General features: G+C 42.2%; 2 protein-coding genes across 3 annotated transcripts in view; both read right to left on the reverse strand.

Annotated features, from left to right (window-relative positions):
- dipk2aa (divergent protein kinase domain 2Aa) overlaps positions 1–22108 on the reverse strand; it is a 112556-nt gene extending 90448 nt beyond the window's left edge. For both annotated transcript variants that reach the window (XM_060921403.1, XM_060921412.1), the window contains exon 1: positions 21972–22108. The gene's annotated coding sequence lies outside the window, so the exon portion shown is untranslated. The remainder of the gene's footprint in view (positions 1–21971) is intronic.
- Positions 22109–22521: 413 nt separating this feature from the next.
- Positions 22522–25144, reverse strand: chst2a (carbohydrate (N-acetylglucosamine-6-O) sulfotransferase 2a). The gene has a single exon (XM_060921435.1). It carries the CDS (start codon positions 24711–24713, stop codon positions 23328–23330), a length of 1386 nt encoding a protein of 461 aa, XP_060777418.1. The 5' UTR covers positions 24714–25144; the 3' UTR covers positions 22522–23327.
- Positions 25145–25770: the final 626 nt, after the last annotated feature.

The following is a 25770-nucleotide window of genomic DNA, read 5'->3' on the forward strand; positions in this document are numbered from 1 at the left end:
CAGATGATGTCTGGGCCTCTGAGTCCTGATTCTAAGCTTCTCCCTGAACACCACAGAGTCCTGATTCTCCCCTGCAGCAGAGTGAAGAGCACACATTCACTGCTCACCTCCAATACACTCACTACCGTACAGGGAGTCAGGGGGAACCCACTCTCTCTCTCTCTCTCTCTCTCTCTCAATCTATCTATCCATCTTTCTTGCTCAATATCTACCGTATAAAAGTGGTCATTTATTGTTTTCATAGATCTATCTATCTATCTATCTATCTATCTATCTATCTATCTATCTAATTATTTTTCCATAGGGCTCTCTCTCTCTCTCTCTCTCTCTCTCTATATATATATATATATATATATATATATAAGTGGTCATTTATTTTTTCCATCTCTCTATCTATAAACGTGGTCATTTATTTTTTCCATAGGGATCTATCTATCTATCTATCTATCTATCTATCTATCTATCTATCTATCTATCTATCTAGTCAATTATTTTTTCCATAGGGATCTATCTATCTATCTATCTATCTATCTATCTATCTATCTATCTATCTATCTATCTATCTATCTATGTGGTCATTTATTTTTTCCATAGCTCTCTCTCTCTATTAATAAAAGGGGTCATTTATTTTTTCCATAGGGCTCATGCTATCTATCTATCTATCTATCTATCTATCTATCTATCTATCTATCTATCTATGTGGTCATTTATTTTTTCCATCTCTCTCTATCTATAAATGTTGTCATTTATTTTTCCATAGGGATCTATCTATCTATCTATCTATCTATCTATCTATCTATCTATCTATCTATCTATCTAGTCATTTATATTTTCCATAGCTCTCTCTCTCTCTTAATAAAAGGGGTCATTTATTTTTTCCATAGGGCTCATGCTATCTATCTATCTATCTATCTATCTGGTCATTTATTTTTTCCATAGCTCGCTCTCTCTCTCTCTTAATAAAAGGGGTCATTTATTTTTTCCATAGGGCTCATGCTATCTATCTATCTATCTATCTATCTATCTATCTGGTCATTTATATTTTCCATAGCTCTCTCTCTTAATAAAAGGGGTCATTTATTTTTTCCATAGGGCTCATGCTATCTATCTATCTATCTATCTATCTATCTATCTATCTATGTGGTCATTTATTTTTTCCAGCTCTCTCTATCTATAAATGTTGTCATTTATTTTTCCATAGGGATCTATCTATCTATCTAATTATTTTTTCCATAGGGCTTTCTCTCTATCTATCTAAGTGGTCATTTATTTTTTCCATCTCTCTCTATCTATAAACGTTGTCATTTATTTTTCCATAGGTATCTATCTATCTATCTATCTATCTATCTATCTAGTCAATTATTTTTTCCATAGGGCTTTCTCTATCTATCTATCTATCTATCTATCTATCTATCTATCTATCTATCTATGTGGTCATTTATTTTTTCCATCTCTCTCTATCTATAAACGTTGTCATTTATTTTTCCATAGGGATCTATCTATCTATCTATCTATCTATCTATCTATCTAGTCATTTATTTTTTCCATCTCTCTCTCTCTCTAAGTGGTCATTTATTTTTTCCATAGGTATCTATCTATCTATCTATCTATCTATCTATCTAGTCTATTTTTTTCCATAGGGCTTTCTCTCTCTCTCTGGTAATATTTTTTTCCACAGCTCGCTCGCTCTCTCTCTCTCTCTCTCTCTCTCTCTCAGGATGTAAATGGTGTAATTCAGTGTGAACACCAGATGGCGCTAGTATACTGATCTGTGGCCTTACACACAGTTGACACTGATTTCCTTGCCAGTGTCCTGGACTGTCTGTTAAATTGTAGAATCTGACTGGTTGGAAGGTGTTGGTTAATTTTCTAAACCAGCAGCTGGGACAGTAGTGATACCGTCTCCATGGTAACGGCTCATTTACAGGGACTTGCACTGTGAACGTTCCACAGTTCTCAGGTGAACGATAGGCAGATTACAAGTGTTGTTCTTTCACAAAGACACTGATATGGTGAAGTTTTCTGAAAACAGATATTTATTTCACATTTATGGAAGGAGTCTCCAGTGTCAGGAAGTTTTCCTGATTATTTTCCTATCACAGCACATCCCGAAGTGATGTATTCTTCACTAAGAGACCCTTTCCAACCTTCAGTGACTGATAGAAGAAAGTTGGAAGTTATTTAGATGATACGTTCTTCAAGAGCATCTTAAATCATGCTTGAGAAACCTGATAGCCGTCTGTAGGACCTGTTTACATAGTGTTCACTTTTGTTTTTCAGGTTATTCTCATATCACTGAAGAAATAAAGACAACGTTGGATTGAATACAGTTCCTCTCTCTCTCACTCACACACACACAGTATACTGTTCAAAAAAAGTGCATACATCATGTCACAAAATGTCGTGTTAAACGAGACAAGCCCTTTCACAAAGAACAAAATAAAAACCCAGACGTCCACTGACAGCACTCTCATCTTCCTGAATGTGATTCTCTGTTCACCACCTGACATCAGTGTGTGTGTGTATCATATCATACAGTGACTCAACAACAGTCTCTTGCCTGAAATGTCAAACGCGTGGAAGAAACCAGCTGGAGTGTGAATATTTTGATGAATATCATCCAACTGGCAGTGTGAGCTCATATCTCAGGCTGCAAATACAAAAAAAAAAAAATACAGGCAGCCATTTTGTTTTTTTTTTTATGTAATACTGCACACAATATTACTTTATAATGAATCTCTCTCTCACACACACACACTGTACAAACAATGAAAACGAGTAGAGTTCTCATCAGACAACATAAAATCTACATAACATGCAGTGATGTGTTGGTTTAAAAAATATTGCCCCCCCCCCATGAATGTGTAACAGAGGTCTATATCCCTAAATGCTCTTAATACTCTTAAATGCTATGCATTTTTAAAGATCCATTTTACACACACACACACACACACACACACACACACACACACACACACATCAAAAAATTAGAATATCATGAAAAAGTTTTTTTTTTTCATAATGCAATTCAGGAAGGTAAACTTTCATATATTCGATATTCATTACACGTAAAGGGAAATATTTAAAGCCTTTTTTGTTTTAATTTTGATGACTATGGCTTATAGCTCATGAAAATCAGAAATCCAGTATCTCAAATTATTAGACTATTTCCTGGAAATGTCCAACTTCTGAAAAGTATGTTAATTTATACACTCAATACTTGGTTGGGGATCCTTTACCACAAATTTACTGCATCACTGGGGCATGGCATAGAGGTGATCAGCCTGTGCTTTGATAGCGGCCGTCAGCTCATCTGTATTTTTGGGTCAGGTGTTTCTCATCTTCCTCTTGACAGTTGTCTGGCCAATCAAGCACAATAATATCATGGTTAGCAAACCATTTGGTTGTAGTTTTGGCACCGCGAACAGGTGCCAAGTCCTGCTGGAAAAGGAAATTGGCATCTCCATAAAGCTCGTCAGCAGATGGAAACATGAAGTGCTGTAAAATCTCCTGATAGACATTGTGTTGACTTTGGAACTTGACAAAACACAGTAGACCAACACCAGCAGATGACATGGCAATGTAAATCATCACAGGCTGCGGAAACTTCACCCTGCACTTCAAACACCTTGGATTCTGTGCCTCTCCACTCTTCCTCCAGCCTCTAGGACTTTGATTTCCAAATGAAATGCAAAATTTACTTTCATCTGAAAAGCGGACTTTGGACCACAGAGCAACCGTCAAGTTCTTTCTCTCCTTAGCCCAGATAAGACGCTTCTGACGTTGTCTCTGGTTCAGGAGTGGCTTAATACAGTATTAGGAATGCGAAGATGTCTGTGTGGGGGGGCTCTTGATGCACTGACACCAGCCTCAGTCCACTCCTTGTGAAGCTCTCCCAAGGTCTTGAATCAAATTTTCTTGGCAGGCCTTTCAAGGTTGCGCTCATCCCTGTTGCTTGTGCACCTTTTCCAGCCAGCCTTTTCAGCAATGACCTTATGTGGCTTACCCTCCTTGTGGAGGGTGTTGATGATTGTCTTCTGGACAACTGTCAAGTCAGCAGTCTTCTCCATGATTGTGGTTACATGTCCTGAACTAGATGGAGAGATACACGGTATTTATACTGTTTTACTTAAACTCATCTCATTCATCTCATTATCTGTAGCCACTTTATCCTGTTCTACAGGGTCGCAGGCAAGCTGGAGCCTATCCCAGCTGACTACGGGCGAAAGGCGGGGTACACCCTGGACAAGTCGCCAGGTCATCACAGGGCCAACACATAGACACAGACAACCATTCACACTCACATTCACACCTACGGTCAATTTAGAGTCACCAGTTAACCTAACCTGCATGTCTTTGGACTGTGGGGGAAACCGGAGCACCTGGAGGAAACCCACACGGACACGGGGAGAACATGCAAACTCCACACAGAAAGGCCCTCGCCGGCCACGGGGCTCGAACCCGGACCTTCTTGCTTGCTTCTTCGTGCTTACGGGAGCGCACCTCAATGCAGGAGTTGCTTATTACTCCAATACTATGGTCAATTCAGATAATGTAGCCTAAAAACTATGCATGTTAAACAACACATTTTATCTAAATGTATTGTCATGGAAAGAATGTTGGCATTACCTGACCAACTAATGTTACCTCAGGGCTTTGACTTGTCACGCAAACTAAGTCAGGGTTTGTCCAAAAGGAGAACTCTATGATAATATCCAAAATACAGTGTTTGATTTTTTTGGATATTTTCATTTATGGACTGGTTGTCGATTCCAACATAGTTGGCACGCCTCTGTCTTCTTGAGTCAAACTGCTATGGGTGGTCATATGTTAATGTACCATAAATAGGATATGAGAAGAGGTTCGATGTAAGAAGCATGGACTTTTATAACTAGCCTGTTCTCTTTCTTTCTACGTCTTTGAAGATTCTAAACCTAATGCTCCATGATGGGGGTTGAGTGCTGGATATGCCTTAAAGATTTGGTCTCACTTTGTACACCAGTCAGGAAATGACACAAAATATCCCATAGTTTGCAAAGTTACAATCCTTTTTGGTTGGATTAAGTCACAAATGGAAAGGAGATGTGGCCTGAGGGTCTGATTTGCATTTCATAGCCTCTCAAGAAACTCATAATCTCATGTCTGTTCTTATGAACAGAACATTTCAACCTGTACAACTCGAAATGTTTTACATTCTACTTGTACATTCCAATATACAGTACATCCTATCGGTTTCATAAATCCAGGGTTGAAACTTGGTGGTCGCACAGTCGCCAATGGCAACTAAAAACTGACCAGGGCAACTAAAAGTTGAAGTTTGATGGTGGGCGGCACGGTGGTGTAGTCGTTGGCACTGTCGCCTCACAGCAAGAAGGTTCTGGGTTTGAGCCCAGTGGCCGGCGGGTGCCTTTCTGTGTGGAGTTTGCATGTTCTCCCCGTGCCTGCGTGGGTTTCCTCTGGGTGCTCCGGTTTCCCCCACAGCCCAAAGAAATGCAGTTAGGTTAACATAGGGCAGCCTTGGGCTGAAGTGCCCTTGAGCAAGGTACCTGACCCATGACTGCTCCCTGGGCACTGTAGTGTGGCTGCCCACTGCTCTGGGTGTGTGCGTGCGTGTTCACTGCTTCAGATGGCTTACAACCCCGATTCCAAAAAAGTTGGGACAAAGTGCAAATTGTTGTTAAAAACAGAATGCAATAATTTACAAATCTCAAAATCTGATATTGTATTCACAATAGAACATAGACAACATACCGTATCAAATGTCGAAAGTGAGACATTTTGAAATTTCATGCCAAATGTTGGCTCATTTGAAATTTTATGACAGCAACACATCTCAAAAAAGTTGGGACAGGAGCAATAAGAGGCTGGAAAAGTTAAAGGCACAAAAAAGGAACAGCTGGAGGACCAAATTGCAACTCATTAGGTCAATTGGCAATAGGTCATTAACATGACTGGGTATAAAAAGAGCATCTTGGAGTGGCAGCGGCTCTCAGAAGTAAAGATGGGAAGAGGATCACCAATCCCCCTAATTCTGCACCGACAAATAGTGGAGCAATATCAGAAAGGAGTTCGACAGTGTAAAATTGCAAAGAGTTTGAACATATCATCTACAGTGCATAATATCATCAAAAGATTCAGAGAATCTGGAAGAATCTCTGTGCGTAAGGGTCAAGGCCGGAAAACCATACCGGGTGCCCGTGATCTTCGGGCCCTTAGACGGCACTGCATCACATACAGCCATGCTTCTGTATTGGAAATCACAAAATGGGCTCAGGAATATTTCCAGAGAACATTATCTGTGAACACAATTCACCGTGCCATCCGCCGTTGCCAGCTAAAACTCTATAGTTCAAAGAAGAAGCCGTATCTAAACATGATCCAGAAGCGCAGACGTCTTCTCTGGGCCAAGGCTCATTTAAAATGGACTGTGGCAAAGTGGAAAACTGTTCTGTGGTCAGACGAATCAAAATTTGAAGTTCTTTATGGAAATCAGGGACGCCGTGTCATTCGGACTAAAGAGGAGAAGGATGATCCAAGTTATCGGCGCTCAGTTCAGAAGCCTGCATCTCTGATGGTATGGGGTTGCATTAGTGCATGTGACATGGGCAGCTTACACATCTGGAAAGACACCATCAATGCTGAAAGGTATATCCAGGTTCTAGAGCAACATATGCTCCCATCCAGACGATGTCTCTTTCAGGGAAGACCTTGCATTTTCCAACATGACAATGCCAAACCACATACTGCATCAATTACAGTATCACGGCTGCGTAGAAGAAGGGTCCGGGTACTGAACTGGCCAGCCTGCAGTCCAGATCTTTCACCCATAGAAAACATTTGGTGCATCATAAAACGGAAGATACGACAAAAAAGACCTAAGACAGTTGAGCAACTAGAATCCTACATTAGGCAAGAATGGGTTAACATTCCTATCCCTAAACTTGAGCAACTTGTCTCCTCAGTCCCCAGACATTTACAGACTGTTGTAAAGAGAAAAGGGGATGTCTCACAGTGGGAAACATGGCCTTGTCCCAACTTTTTTTGAGATGTGTTGTTGTCATGAAATTTAAAATCACCTAATTTTTCTCTTTAAATGATACATTTTCTCAGTTTAAACATTTGATATGTCATCTATGTTCTATTCTGAATAAAATATGGAATTTTGAAACTTCCACATCATTGCATTCCGTTTTTATTTACAATTTGTACTTTGTCCCAACTTTTTTGGAATCGGGGTTGTAAATGCAGAGGATGAATTTCACTGTGCTTAAAGTGTGCATGTGACAAATAAAGCCTTCTTCTTCTTAGTAAAAGTTTAGTTCGAAAGTGCAAAATTCAAAGCCATTCATGAGTTTTCAGATCGCTCCATGATATCCACTGCTGTGTCCGAAATCACTCACTCCTCACTATATAGTGAGGCCGCTATTTTTAAGTACTGTCCAAATGTATAGTGAGAATTGTTACACCCTATATAGTGCACTCAAAGTATCCCACAATGTATTGTGAAAAGTAATGTACAACCGATGGTCACTAACCAAGCAATATACACCATTATGCATTGCGGTCGCGCTCAAAAAAAAAAAAAGTGTGTTGGGTGAATGGACGGAGGAAGAAACCGATTATAAACGGACATTCAAGTACAATTAAAAATAGTAAGAGAATAGGAAAAAAAGCTAAAATAGAATAAGACATAAAATACAAGAATAAAAGTTACAGTGCAGAGCGAGGAATTAATCAAAAGCCTCAAATTTGATTTAATAAAAGGCAGCAGCAAAGAAGAAAGTATTCAGCCTTGCTTTAAAGGACCCATGGCATGGTGGTTTGCTGATGCTTTAAACGGGCTCGTGGAGGCTTCCGGATGTTATATCCGCAGCCTTTCTCGAAATGAACCCTCGGCACGTAGATATAGCCTTCTGGGAGAAAGCCCCATTTCAGCGCTTTTCCCAGTGCGTCGTTTTGCTAATGAGAAGCAGGAGGCGGGGAAGGGTAGAGGGTGGGGGCGGGCCATGGGGGGAGGGGGAGGGGCTTGACCAAGCTGCGCGTGCGCACATACTCGCTGCTATCAGCGCCTGTAGCCACGCTGCTAAGACAAAACCCCGTTCTCCCTCGGACTCCTTTCATAAACTCAACGTGACACAGAGAGTGAGTGTGTTCGGAGTGGTAGTTTACGAACGTATAATACCCTAGGCTTGAACACGCACTCCATAACCAAAGAGGATAGAAGCAGCAACTACAGCAACATATCGCTTATCCAACAGAAGACATGCATTGCGGAGCAATAGTCAAACATAAACTCATAAGTTACAGTCAATTTCCAGACTAAACTCAGTTTAACAGAGCATGCTGCATGCTCTTTAGTTTTGTAGCGCAGATTACCTGGCTAACTGCAGGAAGCGGTTAGCTGCACAGCTAATGTAGCCATTGCTAGGCTAATGCACCGATTTTAAAACACGGCAAAACGACCAGTTATACACTTACTTGTTCGGTGTTTGTTGCTGATGCGGCAGGGATGCTTGATACGGACCCAGGCTTCAGTGACAGTTGATGTGCAAAACCTGCCCTGTACTGTCCCAAGTTGTGGAAACATTCCTCAGGAAAATGCTTCCGACAAACATACACCGTCTTAGGTAGACTCGACGGCGTATTATTGAAGTAAATAAAATTAAGCCACTGCATCTTCAGGGGCTCTCCCGTCGGCAGTAAAAACAGACTCTTTTCTGTGTTGTCACATCCATGTACAGCGCAATTTCCATGTTTCGCTCGCTTAGGTGATGCCATGTTGTTGTGTCCTCTATGGTCTCCTCACTACAACTGGGCGGGGCAATCCATACAGTGGGTGGGAATCCAGAGGGGGGGGCGTGGGGATCATCGCCCTTGCTGACGTAGTAAAGGGAAGAGCTTATCAACGCGCCGTTTTGACGCGCCATTCTCAAATGTTGGGCATAGTTTGGTTTACACATTATGAAATTTCTAGCCACTGGGGTGACTTAAGAAGGTCAGAGGAACTCATTTTAACGTTAAAAAACCTCAGAAAGTGAAAATTTCATGCCATGGGACCTTTAAAAGAACTGAAAGATGCAGCAGACACAAAGTACTTTGTATTTATTAATGTGGGAAATACGCTCAGTATGGGCGGCACGGTGGTGTAGTGGTTAGCGCTGTTGCCTCACAGCAAGAAGGTCCGGGTTCGAGCCCCGTGGCCGGTGAGGGCCTTTCTGTGCGGAGTTTGCATGTTCTCCCCGTGTCCGCGTGGGTTTCCTCCGGGTGTTCCGGTTTCCCCCACAGTCCAAAGACATGCAGGTTAGGTTAACTGGTGACTCTAAATTGACCGTAGGTGTGAATGTGAGTGTGAATGGTTGTCTGTGTCTATGTGTCAGCCCTGTGATGACCTGGCGACTTGTCCAGGGTGTACCCCGCCTCTCGCCCGTAGTCAGCTGGGATAGGCTCCAGCTTGCCTGCGACCCTGTAGAACAGGATAAAGCAGCTAGAGATAACGAGACAAAAGTACATTACATGCATGTATTTATTATTTTGAAAACCCACTAGCTGACTGATCTGGCATGTTTTAATTGTGCGACAGTAATGATGTAAATAACGGTGCGGCGGAGTAGTGTCCGAAAGCGGGGTTTTTTTCTTCTTCTCAGTTTACCAATGAGCTCGCTATATAGTCTTTTAAATAGAATTCCCTAGATAGTGAGTAGGGAGTAGTGAGTGATTTCGGGCACAGTACACAACTTTCCCGAACTCTGACCTCTCCCATGATTCATGACTGCGTCATAGCGGAAACCGGGATCTTTCTTCCACTCCACTGTGTTGACCTTTGTAGCTAATGCTAACTGCTATGTAGTTAAGATCAAAGATGACTAAAAGATGGTTACACAGATCCGATTTTCTGGCATGCTCTGGTGATATGATCAAAAGCGCCCCATCCGGCTAACCTCATGGAACGGATAGATGACATGAAGTTGTGTCCCGACATCAGCTACGTTGACGTTGCCAATTATTTTATTTCTAGTGAGGGCGTTGATGGCGAGGAGCTAAGGAACTACAAAAGCATGGAGGCGTACATACAATTACCTACACAGTAATAAAATTGGCAAAATTGTGTGTAAAAGACAGGGCAAGTTTGTTTGCTTAAAGGCTGAGGTTGAGCCTAGCCAGAGCAAAAAAAAAAGGGAAATCCTGCAGTAGCTCTTGTCTGGAAGGGAGGCTATGTCAGAGAAGAGCAAGTGAATTATTGTATTGGTTTACTAATAATGTAGTGTTTATAGATTGTAAGTAGCTTTGGACAAAAGCATCTGCCAAATACCATAACCATAAGCACCTTGCGGCACGGTGGTGTAGTGGTTAGCACGGTCACCTCGCAGCAAGAAGGTTCTGGGTTAGAGACCCGCTACCAGCGGGGACCTTTCTGTGTGGAGTTTGCATGTTCTCCCCATGTCTGCGTGGGTTTCCTCCAGGTGCTCCGGTTTCCCCCACAGTTCAAAGATATGCAGTTAGGTTAACGTGGGGTGGCCTTGGGCTGAAGTGCCCTTGAGCAAGGTACCGAACCCCTGACTGCTCCCTGGGCACTGTAGTATGGCTGCCCACTGCTCTTGGTGTGTTCACTGCTTCAGATGGGTTAAATGCAGAGGATGAATCTCACTGTGCTTGAAGTGTGCATGTGATGAATAAAAGGTTGTTTCTTCTTCTAGATCTAGTCTAATAGACCTCATAGGCTCAAGAAGCAAAAGCTAGTAGAGAAGCATAGGCTAACCATCTCATCTCACCTCATTATCTCTAGCCGCTTTATCCTGTTCTACAGGGTCGCAGGCAAGCTGGAGCCTATCCCAGCTGGAGCCTATCCCAGCGAAAGGCGGGGTACACCCTGGACAAGTCGCCAGGTCATCACAGGGCTGACACATAGACACAGACAACCATTCACACTCACATTCACACATACGGTCAATTTAGAGTCACCAGTTAACCTAACCTGCATGTCTTTGGACTGTGGGGGAAACTGGACCACCCAGAGGAAACCCACGTGGACACGGGGAGAACATGCAAACTCCACACAGAAAGGCCCTCGCCAACCACGGGGCTCGAACCCGGACCTTCTTGCTGTGAGGCGACAGCGCTAACCACTACACCACCGTGCCGCCCCTAAAACAAACATCTCATATCATCTCTAGCCGCTTTATCCTGTTCTACAGGGTCGCAGGCAAGCTGGAGCCTATCCCAGCTGACTACGGGCGAAAGGCGGGGTACACCCTGGACAAGTCGCCAGGTCATCACAGGGCTGACACATAGACACAGACAACCATTCACACTCACATTCACACATACGGTCAATTTAGAGTCACCAGTTAACCTAACCTGCATGTCTTTGGACTGTGGGGGAAACCGGAGCACCCGGAGGAAACCCACGCGGACACGGGGAGAACATGCACACTCCACACACTCCACTCCGGACCTTCTTGCTGTGAGGCGACAGCGCTAACCACTACACCACCGTGCCGCCCCGGAAACAAACATACCGTACTGAAATAATCCCTTGTCTACGCATTTGTCCGAGCTTCAACGACTTCTTAACTACCTCAATCATTCCAGATATTGCATGGTATTTGTTTACACTACTACTTCAGCGCTGGTCGCTCTTGGATTCTCTTGGCTACCTGCACTTATTGTTAGTTTTGATAAAAATGTCAGCTAAATTACTGTAATGTAGTGTAATGTTTGAATAATGTACAGCATCTAAACAGTTATATAGAATTCATGTTGTTGATTAATCCATTTCTGGGGCATACGTTAAACACCGTGGAGTGTTATTCAAATAAAAATGGTTTTAACATTTTTTGTGTTGGACTAGAGGTCACTTTATTTTGGCCTGGGCCACGAAGAATTCAGGGATACTGGCCCGAGTGGTGACTGAAGTTAATTTTTAGCCCTGATAATCACACTCCCATATGGACACACACACTTGACATCTGTGCTCCTTTCTCCTTACCCTCATGCCCTACTGAAAGTCCTTCGATAAGCCTCTGCATTGTGTTTAATGATGAATAATTAATGCTCCTGACTCGTCTGTTTCCCATCTCGAGTTTCTAGAACTGACAACTTATTATTAGACTGTCTTTCATTGGCTCTGGTATTATATCCATTTGTTTTTGTCAGACACAATGATTTCAAAATCGGCTTTCACATCTCCTGACTTGGAGTCACAGTGCTGTAGAATCCACCAATGTAAGCAATGATTGACAGGAAACAAGCCTGCCTCATGGACGCTAAGCATTGCTAAACTATAAATGCATAAAAAGTATAAATGTCATTTAATAGTTAAATATATGAGAAAAAGGATGTAATCGTTGACCAACACATGATACAATGTGCTGGAACGTCGCAATGGTAACAGTATCTCCTCTTCATCAAGACATACAGTATCTCCTGATACGATAAACAAAATGGACTCCTCTTGGTGTGCTTTTGGACTTTGTGCAATGATTCTTGATGGAAATTTTGGCAAATCTGAGAACACAAGCGTGAGAAGAAGGCGGTCTTCAAAAAAATTGACCCAATGTATTTAATTTAATATACGAGTACCTTGCTCTTGGACGCATACCTCCATTATCTGTTCTCCAGATGAAGTCGGCCCCTCTGGCATGTGTTACCAACCACACTGGGGGTTCAGAGAATCGTGTCTCTTGTTACTTCATCTCTCTCCATGTCTGACAGAGATATCGAGTTCAGGTTATACTTTTTGTGCGGTTGCTCTTCAATTAGTAGCAATACACAGGTGACAAATGACATTTCCAGCTTCAATGCTTTTCTAAGCCACACTATGAATGATAAAAATAAATTAATTTATGTGCACTGTATGACACTGTTAGGATGTACCCCCTTTAGACACACTGATCAGGTCCTCTTGACTTGATCTCAACACCTCAAAGCCTTGGTCTGGTCTCTGGGGAAGCCATGGTGGTTAGAAAAGCAGTTCTGGGACCAAAAGGTCACTGGTTCAATTCCCTGGACCTTGAGCAAGGCACCTAACCCCCACCTTAGTCTTAGGTATGACTTTAAACTGCAACTGGTGGGGAGTCTCAAGTCCAGGAGGACTTGAGTCTTGGGGAAAGTGGAGTTAATCCTTAAATCACCATTGCTCCCAGGTCCACTCTGACCCAGAGTGGTAGCACCTGCCTGGGTTCCAGCTTTGGGCTAAATAGTACATCACCAATAAGGTGCTGGCACCAGGGTGCTTTTCGGAGCAGTGTGGTAGATGAACCCAACAGGGTCAATGGCACACCACCAGATGGCATGCAGAAGAGCCACTCAATTGGCCAACGGATGGCATCACTTGGCAAGTCAGTTGTCACTGCGGGGCAACTTCCATACCCGTCAGGTCTGTGGCACATTTGTGCACCACGTGGCATCAGGTCTGGAGGTCCAGAGAGACAACACGATGGGGGCACATCGTTTGTCTTACCTTACTGCGCTTCGTAAGGAGAGAATAGTATACGAGAGCTCACGAGGCCAGACGTTTCGTGGCAGCTCGGCCAGGCTGTTCGTGCTGCCGCTACGGATGATTCCGTCACTCTGGTGTGGGCCTCACGGACTATCTGTATTTCTGTGCATCCTAATGTCCTAGCAATGGACAGCCGATGATAACCCCCAACTGCTCCCCAGGCTGCTTTGGGTATGTTGTATGTTGCTCTGGATAACAGCGTCTGCTAAATACCTGCAATGTAACGTACCAATTCTTAAAATGCACTTTGGACGATGTGGCTTGTTGATTCTGCAACTGAGAGTGCGCAGCATGGAAGCTTGTGTCCATCAAGCTTGAGAGCCTTTCTTATAACTGAGGGAACATCCTTCCGTGGTGTGTATCCAAATGTGTATTTGCAAAATCCATTTTAGCTTTTAGAAATTATCACAACAATAGAGATATAAATAGTACAAAAACTATACATGAAAGTATAAATCGATCTAAAAGGTCCTGTGGTTTGTTACCTGACAAACATATTGAGACTGTAGAACACTCCTTCATGCGTCCTCACCTCTACAAACCCTTGTTCGAGGACCCAGGACCATCTGTTCCATTTGAGTGCTGGACACACAACCATGTGGCAACACACCGCCTCTGCGGCAACATCTGGGAGCATGCAGATGGCTGACGTATTGTGTTGCTGTGTTTAGCAGCGTTCCTTCTCTTAGGAGTCTTCAGGCTTGGATTACTCGAGTCCAGGACTCGTGCCCTAATTTTAAAGACTTGTGACTTGTCTTGGGCTTGAGCACTGATGATTCAGACTCAAACTGGAGACGAGGACTCGGATTTTTTCTTTATTTTTTGTAACATGCCATAATAATTTGGCATAAGATATTGATACCTACATTAATTTTTATACTAATTTTGTGCAAGAGAATGCACATTCACCTGTTCATACGTCATGTTCAGGAACAAACAAACGTTAACGGCGCTAAAATGCCTGGAGAGACGCCCCTAGGATTGTCCGCTTTGTTTATACAGACTTCTCGTGCAGTGGGGAAAAAAAATGAGCTGCTATGTGTTCCATATGTAGAAGGACTATCGAGGAGACGACGGGGACAACCTCGGACTTCAATCGTCATTTGGCAAGACTCCACCCAGAGAAGGAAGTGACATGCTATGTTCACTGCTTGCCTGCTGAGTGATGAACTAGCAAGTGTTAACCCTCTCTCATGTCATTTGCCCTGTTGATAGTGGGTGGGGCTTGCTAAGCAATGAACAATTAGCCTATTAACTAAAATGGGGCAGTCAAGCAGTAATGTTAGTCCAACACAGTAGCAGAGAGAGTTTCACATGAAGGCAGCAACATCCACCGTCCAATGGCGCGGTTGGTGTCTTGTTCTCGGACTCGACTCGATATTTTCTTTAATGACTCGGATGTGAACACTGAGGACTCGAGGTTTAGTGGCTCGACTACAACACTGGGAGTCGTCATACTGCATATAGGGCTGTGCGATATGGGAAAAAAATGAATATCCCGATACATTTTCTCCATTTCACAATATACGATATATATCTCGATATATTTAAATCTCCTCTAAAGGACCCCATGAAATCTAACTTTTACTCTTTACTGTTTTCACTACAATCCCTGCAGATTAAATAACATTCTTGGTTAACTTTACAGGTGGTTTTCAACAACACATTTTAATTTTTCGTGTTAGTGATTAATCACAATTGAGTTGAAATAAGACTATTTTTATTCAACAAAGATGTGGCACAAACTGCAAAAACAATCTTGAAAATTGCAACAAAGGGGCAACACAATACAGAGCTGCTCAGAGCTCAAATCAATAAAGTGCAAACTCAACACTGAGAGAGACGTTTAGCCTAAATAAGAAAAGTGCTCTTTCATTAAATTATTTAAAAAAAAAATAGATCTCCAAGCTATTAACCTGACTACTGAGAACCACTGGAACATTCACAATAGAGAGAGAGATTGAGGGAGAGAAGAGAGAGATCTGCAAAACAATTTTTCTTTTTGCACACTTTTGAACTGAATGTTTTCTGGCTCTGCCTCTCAGATGTGTATAATTCCGGTATCGCCTTCTCTGTAAAATGTCTGCGACCAGGCAACTCGTATTTGGGATCGAGTGTGTTTAGTAATTTTTGGAAGCCTGGTTTTTCCACTATACTAACTGGGATCATGTCTTTGGCAATGAAGTTAGTGACTGCATCCGTTATAGCTCTCCATCTCTGACTCGTTTTCTCATATGGGGGGGGCTTTGGAGAACGAGGCCGCTATGGTCGTTTGTTTAGCTTGTGGGGGGGGTTTTAGCTCGTGGGCAAGTAGTTCGGAGTTTAAGAGACTCTTCATACTGTACCGGGTGAGTTTTCAGGTGATGGAACATATTTGTAGTGCTGCTGCCTTTCGTGATGACAGTTTTTTTTTTTTTTTGCACACTTTACAAACTGGCATTTGCTGTTCCACGTCCTCCTCGCGATATCCAAAAAATGCCAGATGACTGACCCCTTACTAGTTCTTTTAGGAAGTAATTTGTCGCTGAAATTGCCAGAGCTTACACGGTAGCCTATGCAACACCAGCGATTGCACGAACTGAGTCAGCGCTGTAAACCGGAACTAGGAAATCTTCCCGCTGGCAGTGTTGCCAGATACTGCTAACGTTTTCCAGCTCAAAATATGTTCAAAACCCACCAAAACGCACTTAAAACCGCCCAATCTGGCAACACAACCAAAACTAGAAAATCTTCCCGGAAGTTCCTTTCAGCACCGAGATGTCGCCCGGGATTGGTTGGCGAGTGCGTGACGTTATTGTTTTCTTTACCCTTAGGCAGCCTCTCGCGTTACTGCCTGAGGGACAGGGAGAAAACCATCGGAAAAGGTTTTAAACAAAACACGAAACAAACGCAAGTCGGAAGATGACCATAAAATACTCGATAGTTACGATATAATAATTTTATGTATCGCACACAGAATTTTCGCGATATATCGAGTATATTCGATATGTCGCACAGCCCTAACTGCATATATAAGCAAATACATCGAAACTGTGCAAGAAAGAGGAGTTAAATCATAACTTCAAAGCACCGACACTGGAGACTCCTTCCTCCTCCTTAAATGCGACATCAACGTCTCTTTTCAGAAAACGTCATATCAATAATTATACATTTTTCTTTTGTTATCCTTAAAATACTGTTGAAATCCCTGTAATTGAGCTGCTACTATTGAACCGATAATGTATTAGAGCGTGGGCACTAATGGATAAACCTGACAGTTTCTTGAAGGAGGTGGGCGTGTATGTTTCGTAACCGAAGCTTAGAAGGTTCCGTATTTTTGTTCAATAATACCTCGAAGCACAAAGCGCACTGTGCTTCTTGTGACAAACGTGTGCTTCTTGTCCATGAATGAGTTCCTTGGTCAATTTGCCAGTTTTGCTGAAGATCACGTTTGCCAACTGTTCAGTAACCTGTTGGGGATTCCTGGACTTTTCCCACTCAAAGACATTCATTGACATCCAACACTGGCTCGATTCAGCTCATTGTGTGCGTTTGCTCGGTCCGGGTTCATCTCCTAGATACAAATCTTCTCCGACGTGATGACTTTCACACTGGCTGAAATCTAGACATCCGACTAAACCCAGACCTTTATCAAGCAGCACTGGCAAAACTCGTCTTTTTCAACGACCAAGATGATGAAACATGCTGAGAAATGTCAAAGCGGAGATACCATTTCAGGCATTGCTCAATTTCATGGAATGTTCCTGAATGAAGCAGATGGTGTGACAGAGAACACACTGCTTTCTGTCCATATGAAAACCTGGTTCCGTTCCTACAAAATGAAAGCAAGGGTGTGGCGCAAATTTATCCAGAAAATTCTCACAGGCGGAGAGATTTTTTGAAAATTTTACCACAAAAAATATTTGTATACTCTACGTTGGTGGACAAAAATAAATTTTTAGTGTCAAAGACAGATAAGGGTTGCCATGGTTGTGATTTCTACACCTAGTGTAAGAGTGTTTTGGAACAACATTGCAGGAAGAAAAAGCAAGTATACGGGTCCGTCTCAGAAACTGGTCTCTCATTTGGGACATTATGGTCAAAAAATACATTTTCTAATTTTACTGTTGGGTTTTTTTTTCTTTTGCATTTACCGAACAATGTTTCTTTTGTCATGTTTAATAAGAATAAAGATAGCATCTTGCTTTATCTGGCCTCCACTGTGGAAAATTGTTTTTATTACAATTCGAATGCTTTTGTAAAATTGATTTCCATATAAAATAACTCCATCATGAAGAATTAAAGCCCCTTCTTCACAGATGAATGAAAATATTGAATACATTTCCTCTTTTTGATTGCTTGGGTTAAAAATGCCAAGTTATGATGACTAAATTGATTATTCACTTAAATATGAATAATATGAGAGATTTTGGGTATTTGATATGGCGAAATAGGACATGATGGAAAAATCAAGAACACACCGGAAAGATGAGAATAACGGCAGTGGTAAAAGAACAGCGAGGCGGGGGCGGGGCAAAATGACTGGCCGTAGAGTCTATCAAAAGTTCGATTTAAATTGACCATGGCTGCAAAATATTGGCCAAAAATACGCAAACACTACGAAATATGAAAGATGAAAAAGAAACATTCTGTTGCCTTATACTGCAAGACTAAAACAAAAACTGTCAAAACTCACCTTTTCAGCGATAACGTCCGAACAGATCACCCGCGTAACAGAGAGACCGCAAATGGAAGCACGATCAACTTCTAACTGTTGGAGTGGAAAATTCCATTCTACACATGCAAATTGTTAATGTGTGTCCTTCCCCGCACACAAATAACACGCTACGGTAAAAAATAGACCGCGACTCATTTTATAGCTCAGAAATTCATACAAGACCAGCTACCATCGTAACATATTCTGTAAGAAACGTATTCTATACCTAACTTTCAGCTTTCGTTTTAAAAAACAAAATCGCAGATTTATAACTAAATTTTTATACGGCGTAGTGATTTTAAGTTCCTACTTTTGGTGAGGTCGTGATGTCGACCCTGAGGCTTTCCGTTTAGATCAAAACACGCGATCGTATTGGTTTTGGGTTTGCGGAAAATGGAGTTACGATGGCGATGAAATATTTTGCATGATGCTTTTATTACGGTTATGATTATTCTGTGAGCGCACCGATCCTTGGGTGTATAAAGTTATAACTTAAAATACAATCAGTGATAACTGTAGACTTTTTAGTGGACTACAACCTTTTTAAGGGAACGCGATGTAGTCGACCATTTATCACGTCCCAGATCAAGCCGCCATTTTTCCACAAATTTGCACCAAATTCTGAATAGAGTATTCACATCAAAGACTTAGTTCTATCTGTATTATTTCCTTCATCATTTTATTTCAAATTAAAACCAACATCACCATTCAAAACCGTATGGTTTATTGACTGAGTATATTTAGTGGGGTACCCCCACAGTACCCAGTTTCTGAGACAGACCCATATACAACCCCGATTCCAAAAAAGTTGGGACAAAGTGCAAATTGTAAATAAAAACGGAATGCAATAATTTACAAATCTCAAAAACTGATATTGTATTCACAATAGAACATAGACAACATATCAAATGTCGAAAGTGAGACATTTTGAATTTTCATGCCAAATACTGGCTCATTTGTAATTTCATGACAGCAACACATCTCAAAAAAGTTGGGACAGGGGCAATAAGAGGCTGGAAAAGTTAAAGGTACAAAAAAGGAACAGCTGGAGGACCAAATTGCAACTCATTAGGTCAATTGGCAATAGGTCATTAACATGACTGGGTATAAAAAGAGCATCTTGGAGTGGCAGCGGCTCTCAGAAGTAAAGATGGGAAGAGGATCACCAATCCCCCTAATTCTGTGCCAACAAATAGTGGAGCAATATCAGAAAGGAGTTCGACAGTGTAAAATTGCAAAGAGTTTGAACATATCATCATCTACAGTGCATAATATCAAAAGATTCAGAGAATCTGGAAGAATCTCTGTGCGTAAGGGTCAAGGCCGGAAAACCATACCGGGTGCCCGTGATCTTCAGGCCCTTAGACGGCACTGCATCACATACAGGCATGCTTCTGTATTGGAAATCACAAAATGGGCTCAGGAATATTTCCAGAGAACATTATCTGTAAACACAATTCACCGTGCCATCCGCCGTTGCCAGCTAAAACTCTATAGTTCAAAGAAGCCGTATCTGAACATGATCCAGAAGCGCAGACGTCTTCTCTGGGCCAAGGCTCATTTAAAATGGACTGTGGCAAAGTGGAAAACTGTTCTGTGGTCAGACGAATCAAAATTTGAAGTTCTTTATGGAAATCAGGGATGCCGTGTCATTCGGACTAAAGAGGAGAAGGACGACCCAAGTTGTTATCAGCGCTCAGTTCAGAAGCCTGCTTCTCTGATGGTATGGGGTTGGATTAGTGCGTGTGGCATGGGCAGCTTACACATCTGAAAAGACGCCATCAATGCTGAAAGGTATATCCAGGTTCTAGAGCAACATATGCTCCCATCCAGACGACGTCTCTTTCAGGGAAGACCTTGCATTTTCCAACATGACAATGCCAAACCACACACTGCATCAATTACAGCATCATGGCTGCGTAGAAGAAGGGTCCGGGTACTGAACTGGCCAGCCTGCAGTCCAGATCTTTCACCCATAGAAAACATTTGGCGCATCATAAAACGGAAGATACGACAAAAAAGACCTAAGACAGTTGAGCAACTAGAATCCTACATTAGACAAGAATGGGTTAACATTCCTATCCTTAAACTTGAGCAACTTGTCTCCTCAGTCCCCAGACGTTTACAGACTGTTGTAAAGAGAAAAGGGGATGTCTCACAGTGGGAAACATGGCCTTGTCCCAACTTTTTTGAGATGTGTTCTTGTCATGAAATTTAAAATCACCTAATTTTTCTCTTTAAATGATACATTTTCTCAGTTTAAACATTTGATACGTCATCTATGTTCTATTCTGAATAAAATATGGAATTTTGAAACTTCCACATCATTGCATTCCGTTTTTATTTACAATTTGTACTTTGTCCCAACTTTTTTGGAATCGGGGTTGTACACTCCCCAGGCACTTTAATAGGAACTTGTTCTTGCGTCTAAGATCCCTGTTCTTGGCTGCAGGAGTGGAACCCAATGTGGTCTTCTATTCTGCTGTTGCATGCTGAGATGCTTTTCTGCTCACCATGGTTGGAAAGTGTTGCTATGAGTTACTATATTCTTCCTGGCAAAAAAAAAAAGCTTGAAAAAACAAAAACACAAGGCGTTTGTTTCCACCCACGGAACTGTCGCTCACTCAACTTCATCTCATCTCATTATCTCTAGCCGCTTTATCCTTCTACAGGGTCGCAGGCAAGCTGGAGCCTATCCCAGCTGACTACGGGCGAAAGGCGGGGTACACCCTGGACAAGTCGCCAGGTCATCACAGGGCTGCACATAGACACAGACAACCATTCACACTCACATTCACACCTACGCTCAATTTAGAGTCACCAGTTAACCTAACCTGCATGTCTTTGGACTGTGGGGGAAACCGGAGCACCCGGAGGAAACCCACGCGGACACGGGGAGAACATGCAAACTCCGCACAGAAAGGCCCTCACCGGCCACGGGGCTCGAACCCAGGACCTTCTTGCTGTGAGGCGACAGCGCTAACCACTACACCACCGTGCCGCCCGCTCACTCAATATGTTTTTTTTGTTTTTTTGCACCATTCTATGTAAACTCTAGAGATTGTTGTGTGTGAAAACAAACCCCAGTTTCTGAAATATTCAAACCAAAAATACTCATCTGGCTCAAACCAAACACCCATGCCACAGTGAAAGAAAATCACCCTTTGAGATCGCAATTTTTCCCATTCTGCTACTTGAACATTGTGAATTAGCTGAAGCTCTTGATTTGTATCTACGTGATTTTATGCATTGTGCTGCTTTATTAGGATGGGTCTTCCTAATAAAGGGGCTGGCGAGTGTATACCGGTACACATACACCAGGAAAGAAGGATAATATTCCTTTATTAGAAATGCGTGTGCACCACGGTATCCTTGTTTCTCCACACCAAGGTTAAGAACAAGACTAACTCGTTTGGCTTTTTTTTTTAATTAAAAAAAATCTATTTAAATCTGTCAGTCACTTTGCATGCCCTTTCATTTGCATCTTGTTTAACTGCCATTTCAGCTCAAATTCAAACAAGTAGAAAAGCATTCCATCACTTGTGACAGCGTCAAAAAAAATGATAAATGCTACGTCTACTCTAAACCATGTGTAACTAGAATCATATTAAGGTCCCCAGCATGACAAGTGCAGCTTTCATATAATATATTACGTTTACGAGTGTATGTCATCATGTTTCGAGTCCAGTCTTAGCTCTATACTTGTCCTCTCTTTGGGTTGTTATCCTATTGTCTTCACCTGTTCCGTGTTAAATCTTCGATTCATTTTCTACTTACGCCTTGTTGCTTTCTGATGATCTGGGTCTCCGTGTACTTCCTGGATTCGCCCTTTGCCCGTTTCCTTCGTTTCTGAATTCCCGATTTTGATTACGATTGTTATAGTCGCCCAAAATAAACACGCCCCCTGACCAGCTGCAACTGCACGCTGCGTCACTTACCTACGCATTCCATCAGGTTTCCACCCTGCTTCAGCATGTCAACATTTGTTCTGCCAAATGTAATGCAAATTAGTTTGAACATAGCACTAAAGTCTGAGACTTTTTTGTCCTCAGAAAAACTACACATTTATAACAGAGACAGAGGGAGGGGTGAAACAGAAGAGATGGCAGGAAGCCAATGCAGTTGCCAAGGCTTCATTCTGAGAGCCATCGGGTCCCCATTTGAGGTCCCTCTGTGTCCACTTAACATCCTCCCTGAATACTGTGTCCCTATTTAGCGCTGCTGCTGATCGTACTATTTCCCTGACATGCTTCACTACTTTTGTGAATCCGACAAGACTCTGAAGCCCGAGTGTCCCTGAAGAGCAAATCTAATCTCCCTACTTTCTTCAGTTACTATAGTCAGACAGACAGTGCGTGCTAAAGTCTGGTTTGGGGATGAACGACTCACGTTAAGAGGGATTTTTTTTTGGATACAAACAGGAACTAGTTTATTAAAATTCTCTTATTTTGGCATCATCACTTGCTATTTTTAAACATCACATGACCCGTGCTCACAGAGGAAGAAAGGTAAAGATATAAAACATACACAGCGTTCTTGTTCTCGTCAATGCAAACCTTCATTCGATGCATCCATAAACGTGTATCATGAAGACAATAATGAGGCTTTTCATTACAAGCAATGTTTTGTTTTCTCCCCCCCAAACAAGGCACTTGATCTGATTACATTTCTCATTATCTCAACCATAACTGGAAATAAATTCCATTTGCTGTGATATCGAGATTAGAAACGGACCCCAAACCTCCAGGAAAACATTAGTCCAGAAAAAATATTCCATTAAAAAATGTTAAATATTTATAATCACAAGGCATCAAGTCAATATAGTGAATTTCCCATAATCCAGTACATTTCCACTTCTTCACAACTTTGGGTGAAGCCCAAAAGCCTTGAATAGAAAGAAAGGCTGTCTTGGGGAAAGAAGAAAGCTCCAAAGCTCTGCTTGTTATAAAGCAATCTTGGTTTACCGAGTTGATATCTTGGCACAGCTTAAATGGTAAATCAGACACCAAACACAAGTTTTTGTCAAATAGTACCTAAAGAGTCACAACACATCTATCATAGTCACATTGCCTTCCAATGTAAGATTAGTGTAAACCATAATGTAATGTAACTTTCTTTGGTCACGACAGCATTTCAGACCTTGGGTAAGGTTAATAAACTCTTGCTCAGGTCCTTCGCCTCCCACAACGTGCGAACACGTATATATCCAAGAACAGACATGACATGACGGCAGTAGTCCTCCACTTGCCGAATCTGTTGGAGGGTGAGGACAGTTCTCCACGTGCTAGCAGCCAGAGTCGCGTTCCTAGACGAAACCTGAAAAGGTTTGGCAGAGTTACTGTGACCACTAGTCATGTTCACGACAAAAGCTTCCATGTCACGACTAGCTGTCAGGTTAACGAATTGGTAAACACTCTTTAAGGTCCTGACTGGGTTTTCCACCAAGTCCTCGTATCGCACCATAACGTACTTCCCTTTGAGCCAGCTCGGACTGCTGAGGGCTGTTTTTAGAGTCTTGGACATGTGCTCGCAAATCACCTCCATGGCTCCGATGGCCTGGTAGTCGGAAATATCTTTTCTGTTGGCTTTATGGTTCGGGTCAAGCATCGGCACACGCCGCATCCTTGAGTTCCTGCTACGCATCACTTGCAGGTTCTCCCGGATCAGGCCATGCTTGGATCTAATTCTGGAGTTAGCCATGGCTCGTGGGTCGCGCACCAAGTGGACCACTTTCAGATCGAGTGACGGGTCTTCCATCAAAGGAGCCAGGACGTTGATGTCCAAAACACGTACTCCTTTAATCACAATGGTGTCATATTTTAGGCACTGCTCCTCCAACGCGTCAAGGCTCTGAAGTGGACACTTTTTACACACTTTCTCATCCACCATTCCCACTACATCCTTTCTATAAAATGAGCAAAGGGGATAGGAGCAGATGACTTTATTAAGTGGCGCACCAAAGACATCCAGAGTGGTTATATTCTTCCCGACTTGAGTGTTATACAACTGAAAAACTGAGAAATCACACCTATACAGAGCACTCAGCATGTCCCGCTCAGCTCCCTGGAGTGACAACGCATCTCCAGGGTAGAGTTTCTGCCAAATGTGCCACATCGGTTCGTACAAAAAGAAAACTCCAGGGTTTTGGTTGAAAAGCTCGCCGAAGAAGGATGAGCCCGAGCGCCATGTGGTTAACACGTACACGAGTTGCCGCTTCCTCGCCTGTGGGACCTTGTGTAAAAAGTGGAAGTTTGGTCTGTTCTGGAAGTTGATGTTATCGCTCACCTGGAGGCTGCATGGCTGTGACTCTTTGGCCCATTTGTAGTTAGCCAGGTTCAGCATGGTCAGCGCTACAAGTATAAAGTAGGAAAGAAAGACGATGATCTTTTTCCGACGCAGGACTTTGATGACCAAGCCAGGGTTGGCGATGATCCTGGTGTGGCTCCTGCAGTACGTTCTGGGCTTCTTTCCGAACGCTTTCTCCCATGATGGTTTAAGAAGGAATGGCTTATTTTTCATTTAGGACAGGATTTCGGGTCGATATTAACGGAGGTAGTTGTGCGTTGACGAGGATGAGGATGATGATGAGGAGTCCTAACTGGGCCCATTCGATCAATATCGATTAGGCTGTAGTAGTTCTCCAGGGGAACTGAGAACCGAGCCAAGCTGAACTGGTTGAGATACAGAGGCAAATATACATAGATAAAGATAAAGCCAAGTCAGAAGTGGAGGCTCTGCTTACCATGCAGCATCCCTGAGCTTTTATTTTACCTCACGGTGCAGTGCTAGGCTAATAAAATCAAAACTGTAGTTAAAATAACGATATTTCCTGAGCATTATAAGTCTTACTGAAAATATAACCTTCCTGAAAGCACTGTTACAGTAATATAACGTTTCTGGGATGAATAACGAGGCGAAATTAACGCAGCAAGCAGCAGAACCAACTCCTGTTTACTCCTCTAGTGAGCTGAGCTCAGAGAATTCAATCAGAGCTCAGAGACGCACACACACAAGTCCCACCTTCTCGATGCACTGATTGGTGAAGGCGGCGCTGCAGGGAAGGAATATGATTGGCCGAAGTACACGTGTGTCAAAACAACATGGGAGCAAATGCGGAAACGCTGTGATCCAAGTTTACACTTGTAAACACACTTACTGTCCTTATAAAGTGTGACAACGTTTAATTAATATTTGTTGCACTTAATAAAAGTGATCACGATTAAATCTTATTAATAGTAACAGATCTAGATAAATCCAGTGACTATATATATTCATACATGTCAACCTTTGGTCAATCAAACCTGTATAACCAACCTCCAAAATCCGTATTTCCCTTATAAAATCCGTATAAGATGCAAATTAAAATAATTTACCTAAAATTTGAATGATAATTAACAAATGATATATATCCAAGTTACTTTTTATTCAATATTAATAACAATAAACCTTCAGAATGAATACAAAGCTCCAATGTTTGGCAAAAACACAAAGTGTCACTCTAATGTTCTGAATTGTACTCCATGACAGCTTTTTTTTTTAGCAGTCTGCACCAATACCTCACTAGGCTGCATGTCAC

Source organism: Neoarius graeffei, chromosome 1, assembly GCF_027579695.1.
Source record: "Neoarius graeffei isolate fNeoGra1 chromosome 1, fNeoGra1.pri, whole genome shotgun sequence".
Classification (NCBI taxonomy): Eukaryota; Metazoa; Chordata; class Actinopteri; order Siluriformes; family Ariidae; genus Neoarius; species Neoarius graeffei.